General features: G+C 45.2%; 1 protein-coding gene across 1 annotated transcript; it reads left to right on the plus strand.

Annotated features, from left to right (window-relative positions):
* Positions 1–4,941: 4,941 nt before the first annotated feature.
* Positions 4,942–5,319, plus strand: LOC138528829 (protein LDOC1-like). Its single transcript, XM_069640725.1, has one exon. The coding sequence runs from the start codon at positions 4,942–4,944 to the stop codon at positions 5,317–5,319; it is 378 nt and encodes a 125-aa protein (XP_069496826.1).
* The last annotated feature ends 4,149 nt before the right edge of the window (positions 5,320–9,468 follow it).

Raw genomic sequence — 9,468 nt, forward strand, 5'->3', positions numbered from 1 at the left:
GACCATAATAAACTGTGCGCCACACTAGCGAAAGACTTCAACTTCTCCACCGAAGCTACTACCTGGATCAAATCCTTTCTTGCTGACCGCACCTCCAGGGTCGCCATAGGTAAACAAGCCGCCAACCCCATCATAGTACCCATTGGTGTCCCCCAAGGTTCCTGTCTCTCACCAACATTATACAATGCATACACTAAACTTCTCTTCTCAGCGCTAGACGACATGGGTGTCATCTACACCAACTTTGCAGATGACACCCAGATCCTCATCCCTTTATCGGGAGACTACACTCAAGACACCGACACTATCAACAAAATATATGCCATAATCCAAAATTGGATGGCACTAAATAGCCTCTGTCTCAATGATGAGAAGACTGAGGTTCTCATTGTGGGCTCCCAAACCAAAATAGAAGCATTACATCCTGATTACTCATCCATCAACATTGATGGCACAAACATATCAGTACTCAAACAAGTGAAAACACTAGGTGTCTACCTTGATGCCAACCTCACCATGACCAAGCACATCAACGCCCTCTCTTCCTCTACATCCTACACCGCAAAACTTAATGCTCTCAGTCGCCAATTCTTGACACCCACCAATTGTATCACGCTGGCAAGAGCTTTAATCTTATCCAGGCTCGACTACTGCAACGTACTCTACCTGGGTACCTCAAAAGCCAATCTAAACAAACTACAGCTTATCCAAAATAAAGCCCTTCGGGCGGCCCTTGGAATAAGGAAGTCAGATCATATCTCAAATATTAGAAGAAACCATCACTGGCTCCCCATCAAAGCCAGGGTTACATTCAAAGCTCTGTGCGTCACATTCAAATGCATCCACTCATGTGTCCCCATCTACCTCAACCACGCCATCACCAGAAAAGTATCTAAGAGGCCCCTCAGATCTAACAGTCAATTACTCCTAGCTATCCCCCGCTACAAGACAACCAAGGCAGGAGGCAGTAGTTTCCAATACCTCGCACCCACATATAGGAACACTCTTCCCCTCCCCATCAAAAATGAGCAAACATTCTCAGGTTTCAAGAAATCCCTGAAAACGTGGCTATTTAACCAAGACTAAAAAATCCCCCTCCATGCTTCAGGAAATATCATTGTACTGAAACCCTGCATTTAATGTCTTCGTGTATGATTATTTGTATTCACATGCACTGCGCCCGATTGGCAAAGTCCAAGAAATGTTTTAACCAAGCTGTCTGTAACATCGCCGTGGTACCCAAGGGTTGGGCGAGTAATAAATGCAATAAATAAAAATAAAATAATAAAAGAGTACAGTCAGAATACCCAATCACACTCTTGTTTAGGAAATGGTCTTTGGTGAAGTAAACCTCCATCCTCTGCAAATGGGACTTCCTTCTGGGATCATCATCTTCACCCCCTTTTTTGGGCCAGGGTTTTTCCCAGGGGACCCCATGGATCCAGTGGCATCCTCAGGAGATCCGGCGTACTCCAGCTACCAGAGCGCTAACGGTATAATCAGTCAACACAGCATCTAATGAAAAAAATAATAGAACTTAACTAAGCATGTACCTATTTACAATACACTAAACAAAGGGGGTACTGGGAGTCTCTCTACCGGCACGAACATGGCCCATTGACCTGTTCTTGGGTGAAAGGCCCCCCGAAGAGTCTCAACCAAGTCTTTAGCACACTGTCCCTTTCACAAAGGAGACATTTCCCTGCATATCAGTCTTTGTCCTGCCAACGGGCAGTCCAGCACCGAAATGCTAGGCAGTTCTCTTCTGAACAAGATTATCAACAGCAACCCTAGACACGTGTTTCGGCCTAGTCGGGCCTCATCAGTGAGGTGAAAAAGTGATGGCTACGGACTCTCAAAGTGGGAAAAAAAACGAACAGGTTATCATGCTATGTTCTTTCTAGAGAGGGGTGCCTGCTACCTTTTTTCCTATTTACAATACCCATTTCTTTGAGTTATCTATTTACATATTTGTTTAGTTCCTGAACACTCTGTGCTCATATTCCCTCCTTTCCTCAGATATCATTATAATGGTATATCTCTCCCCTTTTACTCATTTCAAACCCAATGTGATATTTTTAAAAATATTTACACCATCACATGTTTCACTACCTGTTAGTCTCAATTTGCTCTAGCCTTTTAACCTCATGTTTCGGGTGGAAGGGCTTAATCTGATTAACCTGGACAAATTGTTCCAAGTCTCCCTCCTTTTTAGCAATTCTTTAGACCACAGGTGAAACCTTATCTACAATTCTATATGACCTGTGCCATGCTGCAAGAAATGTGGAGTTTTTATTTTTACCTTTCCCGAAAGCTGAATTTGTAGACCTGGTCTCCCATCTCATATTCTCTCGCAGATGTCTTCCTATCGTAATATGACTTTGCACTGACAGCGACCAAATTTCGCTGTGCAAATGCAAAAGCATATTGCAAGTGCTTTCTCAGTTCTTCCACCTATTCATGAATTGTAGATGCATTTAAAAGGACCTATTCATTTGTTTTGTAAAGCAGGTGTTGTGGCAAAACCATTTTTCTACCTATCAATATTTCGAGGGTGCTGATATTTGTTGCTCTAGATGGCGTCGACCTGAGAGCCATCAATACCAAAGGAAGTTGTAGATCCCAGCTAGATCCTGCTTCAGCTACAAACATTTTTAACATGTCGACTATTGATCTGTTACACCGTTCTACTCCCCCTGAAGAGGAGGGCCGGTAAGAAATATGTAGCTTCCTCTTCACGCCCAAAATTTGCCACATTTTTGTCATTACTGCACTAGTGAAATGTCTTCCACAGTCTTATTCTATTCTTTGAGGTAAACCAAATTTCGAAAAGATATGATTCATGACTAAAGTGGCTGCCGTTTGTGCACTGCAGTCTTTAGCTGGAATGCCTTCAACATATTTAGACATTACACAAATGACAGTTAATGTGTGCCTGTTTCCCCTTGCTAATCTTTGAACTGGCCCTTTAAAATCGACTTGCAGATCGGACCATTGGAGTGTCAAACCTCTTTTCATTAAAAGTGCTCTATGAGCTGGTGATGCAGCCTGAAACTGTGCACACACTAAACACCCTCTGCTGTAGAGTTCAACAACTTGTGACATGTGTGGCCAAGAGGCATAATGTTTTAAAATGTCCAACATTTTCTGGGAACTTCTGTGGTCTGCAGTTATGGCATCTTGGTCATGATGTAACATCAATCCCCGAAACAACAAAGGCACTACCCATTGTATTTGGCCTTTCACAGATCCCCTAATCATCAGTCCATCCTGTAAACTAATTCTGTTTTTGCTTTTTAATAACACTCTCAGCTCCTCTTTCACTTTGCAGTCCTCTTCATTCAGAGGATTTTGTCCTGCATCTAGCAAATGGTTGTAAAATGGGCCTAAAATAAGATCCTCCTTTTGTGCCATAATCAAGTCTTGATCTGGAGTATCAAAACACCATTGTGCAACAGGCTGTTCAACTGTTTTTGGAGTTTCGGAGCGTGTTATCGCAACCACCAGTATTTCTCCAAGCAGATGTTCAATCAAAAATAACTCCCCCATTACATCTTCAATATTGGCTAATTGATCTCCCTGGCCATTTGCTTCCTTATCCTGAGCTGGTGTTTTCAAATGACCATGTATTTTCCTCCAGTGGATAATCAGGTTATTTTCTGAAACAAGTTGTCTATAGCTTGAATCATCTTGCCATGTTTAAGTGGCTTATTTTTATATGTGAGAATACCTTTCACCTTCCAGCCAGGTAAATACTCCACAAAATTAGTTTATGCATAATCAGAATCAGTGACTATTTTTTAAAGTCTATTTTCTACTGCTGTAGATATTTGTCAGGAATCAGAGGTGGAAGCTGTGGCATAGCTGGAAGCATTAGTCTTAGGAACCATTCCCCGCTCTAGTCCCCATCCAAGATGGTGGATGTCCATATTTAAAAAGACCCCGCCCCCAGGTCTGTGTGCTGTATCTGTTTTCACCTTTCAGTGCTCCGCTTCGTACTCGGTACACGTACCAGTGCCTTTCACACTTTCCTGTGCCTTTCTGCCTTCTTTGTGCCTTTTCTGTGTGGTTTTTATCACGGGGAAGTTCCGCTCTGTGCCTAGCGGTTCTACCTTAGTTCCGCTGCTATTTGTTTTCGCTCGACTGAGCCTTTGCTAACTTCGTTCTCGGCGCTTCCGCGACACCGCTGGGGTAAGTGTCAGCATCTTTTAGAAGGACGCTGGCGTGTTTTCTTTCTATCTCTTGGCTTCTACCGCCCTTCATACTTACCTGAGGCATCCTTCGTTTCGGGTTTATCCCGCGGCTCTCTGCGACTACTGCTGTGGAAAGGGGCGGGGCGCCTTACAGTCTCTCAGGTGCCTGCCTAGCCTTTTCGGTTTCCTTTAGGTTTCCTCATACGCTTTTTTCTTTCCTTTACTATTACACCCTTTTACCTTTTGCCTTGTGTGTTTTCACCTTGTAGTCTCCGCTACCCTTACTTGTAGGATTTACTTTTCTGTATTATTGTCTGCCTTCGTCTTACCTTATTCTATGTTCTGCTGTTGTTCCACTCTTAAGTGCCTTATCCTTTAAAGTCTCCTTATGCTGGGATTCCGGGTTTTGTGCTGACATCAACAGGACCCAGATAGCCCATTCTTCAAACATTCTTCTGTATACTTTTGGATCAGGGTTTTTTCTGCCCATTGGCTTTTTCCCTGAATTGGGGTTTGGCTCCTTGGGGTCCCCCAAGGGCAGGTGCCAATCCCTGCCAAGGTGGCCTCCGAGGGAGCCAGACCCTACCTACATGACCGAAGGTCCAAGGATAAACAACCTACTGACAAGAGGTAGTCCCGCAGGAAGACTACTTCTACAACCAAGGACAAGTCCTCTGAAGGTTCAGGTGAGGAGGAGGATTGGGAAGGAGGACAAGGGTCTGACAGCATACAACGGCCAAAATTAACCATGGCATCCTTGGAGCAGTACCAGGAGCTGGTGGCAGCTATGCAGAACCTCACTGTGGAAGTCCAGGCTTTGAGGACAGAGAACATTGCACTTCGGCAACAGGTTGTTCTACATCGGGACAACCGTGGGGATTTACCACCCATGACACTATCTTTCAGCAAGTACGATGGTCATCCAGGAGGACTCAAGGACTTTCTTGATGCTTGCCAGGTATACTTTACCTTCAGACCTCATGCCTACGAGACGGCAAGATCCCGAGTCGGGTTTATCATTGCTAATCTGAGGGGAAACACCCTTACTTGGGCTACTCCTTTGGTGACTGGCAACGATCCCTCCTTAAATGACTATGACTGTTTTGTGGGATCTCTTAAAGAATGATTTGACCGACCTGAGGTCTTATACACCGCTCTGGAAGCTATTTTGGATGTGCGTCAAGGAACTACAGACCTACAGACATACATTTCCCGCTTTTTGAGATTGGCTACTAAGACGGACTGGCCAGACTCAGCCAAACAAACCATCTTCAGACGTGGTCTGCATGATGATATAAAGGATGAACTGGCAAGGGTGGCAAGACCAGTATCCTTTCAAGACCTGATGACTTTGTCTCTTCAGATAGAATTCAGATTGCAGGAACGACGTCAAGAAAGATGAAGTCCTCGAGTCACTCCTCAGGCGACAAACCTACCTTCCCAATCTCCTAGAAACAGCCAAGCAGCCGAGGAACCTATGCAGACTGGTGCTACAAGAGGACCTTTGACTTCGGAAGAACTAAGTAGACGTAGAAAAGCAGGCCTGTGTATGTACTGCGGTTCCTCCAAGCACCTACTAAGAAATTGTCCTGAAGTACCACCTAGGAGGAAGGAAAACTCCAGCCCCGATCTACTGCAAGGGAAGTATCGGGGGAGCTACCTTCAACCCTTGCAACACTTCAAGACCAATAGAGGACACTGAGGATAGTCGACTGATGGTTTTCAGAGTCTTACTTTGGGTGCCTGATTCAGAACCCAAGGAAGTGCTGGCTATGTTAGACTGTGGTGCCACCGGCAACTTTATGGATGTAAACTGGGCCAGAGAGAATCTAGTACCGTCTTGTACCAAGCAGAGATCCATCCCAGTAGAAGGAGTCAACGGAACCCCTCTGTCGTCTGGTCCCATAACCAGAGAAACGTTACCATTGAAGATGAAGTTGGAAGAACACCAGGAAAGCGTGATCTTCGATTTGATCAGAGCGGCTCACTTCCCTCTGGTAATCGGAATCCCATGGTTGAGAAAGCACAACCCTCAGATAGATTGGTCTTCCAACCGAGTGAGTTTTAATTCCCAATATTGTGGATCCCACTGTATGAATCCTTCATTCCAGAAGACAGAAGAGGAAGAGACTAGTGTTTGCGGAACCATGACGATTTCGGCGGTCCCTCTTCAGTATCAAGAATACTCTGAAGTATTCCAAGATACCTTACCCAGATTGTTACCTCCTCACAGGGCTGAGGATTGCGCCATAGACCTTATTCCTGAGACTACGGTACCTTTTGGATGCATGTATCCTTTATCGTTACCAGAAAGACGTGCCTTAAAGGAATACCTAGACGCCAACCTGCAGAACGGCCTCATCCAGGAATCTAAGTCATCCTGTGAGTCCTCGTTGTTCTTTATTCCTAAGAAGGACTCCTCTGAAGTTCGGCTATGTATATATTATAGACGTCTAAATCAGATTACAGTGCGTGACCGGTATCCTATGCCCTTGATACGAGACATTCTGGAAGCAGTTCAGGGTGCGGTCTACTTCACTACGCTTGACCTAAGAGGGGCATACCATCTGCTAAGAATAAGGAACGGGGATGAATGGAAAACGGTCTTCCGTACCCTGTTGGGTCTGTTTGAATACAGAGTGATGCCGTTCTGGTTGGTAAACGCCCCTGCTATCTTTCAACGGTGTTTGGACAAAGTATTTGCTGACATGTTGTTCATATCCATAGTAGTCTATCTTGATGACATCTTAATATTTTCCCAGACCTTACAGGATCACCGCCATCAGGTGAGGAAGATATTACACCGCCTGCAATCACATCGACTACTAGTTAAACCTGAAAAGTGCCAGTTTGAGGTTACATCAATCTCTTACCTGGGTTTCGTTCTGTCTAAAGAGGGCATCAAGATGGATCCCAGCAAGATCAAGGTGATCCTGGAATGGAAGGAACCTCAGAACGTCAAGGATGTACAAAGATTTCTTGGACTAGCAAACTTTTATCGTAGGTTCATCCCTAACTTCTCTGGAATAGTGTTACCCATTACATCCCTACTCAAGAAGGGAGCCAAATTCGCATTCATCCAGGAACTCAGAGAAGCCTTCCAAGTTCTCAAGAAGTTGTTCACTTCAGCACCAGTTTTGGTACAACCGAATCAAGGTAAACAATTCATCCTATTGACAGATGCCTCGATTGGAGCTGTCGGAGCCATTCTACTTCAAGAATCAACCGATGGTCTGGAGCACCCGGTGGCTTACTATTCCAAGACCTTGACCAGCAGTGAACGCAATTACTCAGTTCTCGAAAGAGAACTCTTGGCCATCAAGTTAGCCTGCCAAGAATGGCGCCATCTTCTACAACTAGCGACTCACAAGTTTCTCATTCGAATGGACCATTGCAACTTTCGTGTACTGCAACAGATGGAATGTTCTAATGCACGCCATGCCAGATGGGCTTATTTTTTTTTACAATTTGATTTTCTCATTACCTACATTCCTGGTTAAGAGAATGAGAAGGCTGATGCCTTATCACGTTGTCACTGTGAGGATTCTGGGGTCTACCAGGGTCAGGAACTACTATTCCCAGAATTGAGAATACTTGTTGCAGCCACCCCATTTCTCCAAGAACTGTTTCTAATTTATCAAGGTCTGACAAACCTTCCTTCCATGGTCACACAAGGAAAAGATGGGCTCTACTACCATAACTCTGCACTGTATGTTCCCACAAAAAAGCTACAGGAACGAGTCCTCTCCTGGTGTCACGATTCAACCTTATCAGGACACCCAGGAATAAGGAAGACTTACAAGCTACTCAGCAGAGGGTTCTGGTGGCCCAAGCTCAGAAAGGATGTAGAGGAGCATGTTTCCTCTTGCCCCATTTGTGCATCCTGTAAATATCAAACGGGTAAACCTATCGGGTTGTTACAACAACCTCAGTTACCAGGACGTCTGTGGGAACACATATCCACGGACTTCATCGTTGACCTTCCAAGATCTTATGGCATGACAGTTATAATGGTTACTGTAGATTCCTATAGTAAACTGGCCCACTTTGCAGCCTTCACTCAGATCCCTTCAGCCCCTGAAACTGCGACCACCTTTTTAAGGGAGATTGTTCGACTCCATGGTCTACCCAGTACCATAGTGTCTGACAGGGGTACCCAATTCACCTCTAAATTCTGGTCTGCCCTATGTCAGTTACTAGGTATACACAGAGCCCTTTCATCAGGTTATCACCCCCAAAGCAATGGGCAGACCGTATGGCTTAATGCCAGCCTTGAACAATATTTAAGATGCTTCTGTAGCTCCCAACAAGAAGAATGGTTTAGCTTTTTACCTCAGGCAGAATTTGCCTATAACAATTCACTCCATACATCCATACAGATGAGCCCATTCTATTGCACTTACGGAAACCATCCCCAACACCTGCCTTGGTCCAGCATGCAAACCACAAGTATTCCAGCTCTGGACAGGGTACTCTCAGACTTACACGATGCCCATAATCTAGCCATGAGAGTCCATGAGGCCAGTCAACTATCACAGAAGAGATGGGCAGACAAGGAAAGACGTGCCAAACTTGACTGGAAGACAGGCCAGTTGGTATGGTTATCATCCAAATTCCTACCTAAATGGGTTCACTCTGGCAAGTTTTCCCCAAGATTTTTGGGTCCATATCCCATAGAATCTCGAGTCAACCCAGTGGCATATAAACTAAGTTTGCCTCAGCATCTCCGGAGGGTGCACCCAGTCTTTCACACTTCCTTGCTGAAGGCATACAAGGAAGACCCCTATCAGAGACGCTACCGCCGAGCACAAACACCCACTGTTCAGGTCCCAGACGAATATGAGGTCACCTATCTGGTTGATTCAAGATATCGCAAGGGCCGAGTCCAATACCTGATCCATTGGAAGGGATATCCAGCAGCAGAAAGGTATTGGGAACCAGTGAGTCACATTCATGCCCCACTATTGGAGAAGAAGTTCCACCGGTCACACCCTGGAAGGCCGTGGGGTCCCCAGAGGGGAAGGGGTATACTGCCAGGAATCAGAGGTGGAAGCTGTGGCATAGCTGGAAGCATTAGTCTTAGGAACCATTCCCGGCTCTAGTTCTCATCCAAGATGCTGGACGTCCATATTTAAACAGATCCCGCCCCCAGGTCTGGGCGTTGTATCTGTTTTCACCTTTCAGTGCTCCGCTTCGTACTCGGTACACGTACCAGTGCCTTTCACACTTTCCTGTGCCTTTCCACCTTCTTTGTGCCTTTTCCGTGTGGTTTTTA

This window comes from Ambystoma mexicanum, chromosome 7q (assembly GCF_040938575.1).
Source record: "Ambystoma mexicanum isolate Mex_15411 chromosome 7q, UKY_AmexF1_1, whole genome shotgun sequence".
Classification (NCBI taxonomy): Eukaryota; Metazoa; Chordata; class Amphibia; order Caudata; family Ambystomatidae; genus Ambystoma; species Ambystoma mexicanum.

What these genes read in the sequence shown, in the direction of transcription:
- LOC138528829 (XM_069640725.1), top strand. Translation starts at nt 4,942, where the DNA reads ATGGCATCCTTGGAGCAGTACCAGGAGCTGGTGGCAGCTATGCAGAAC.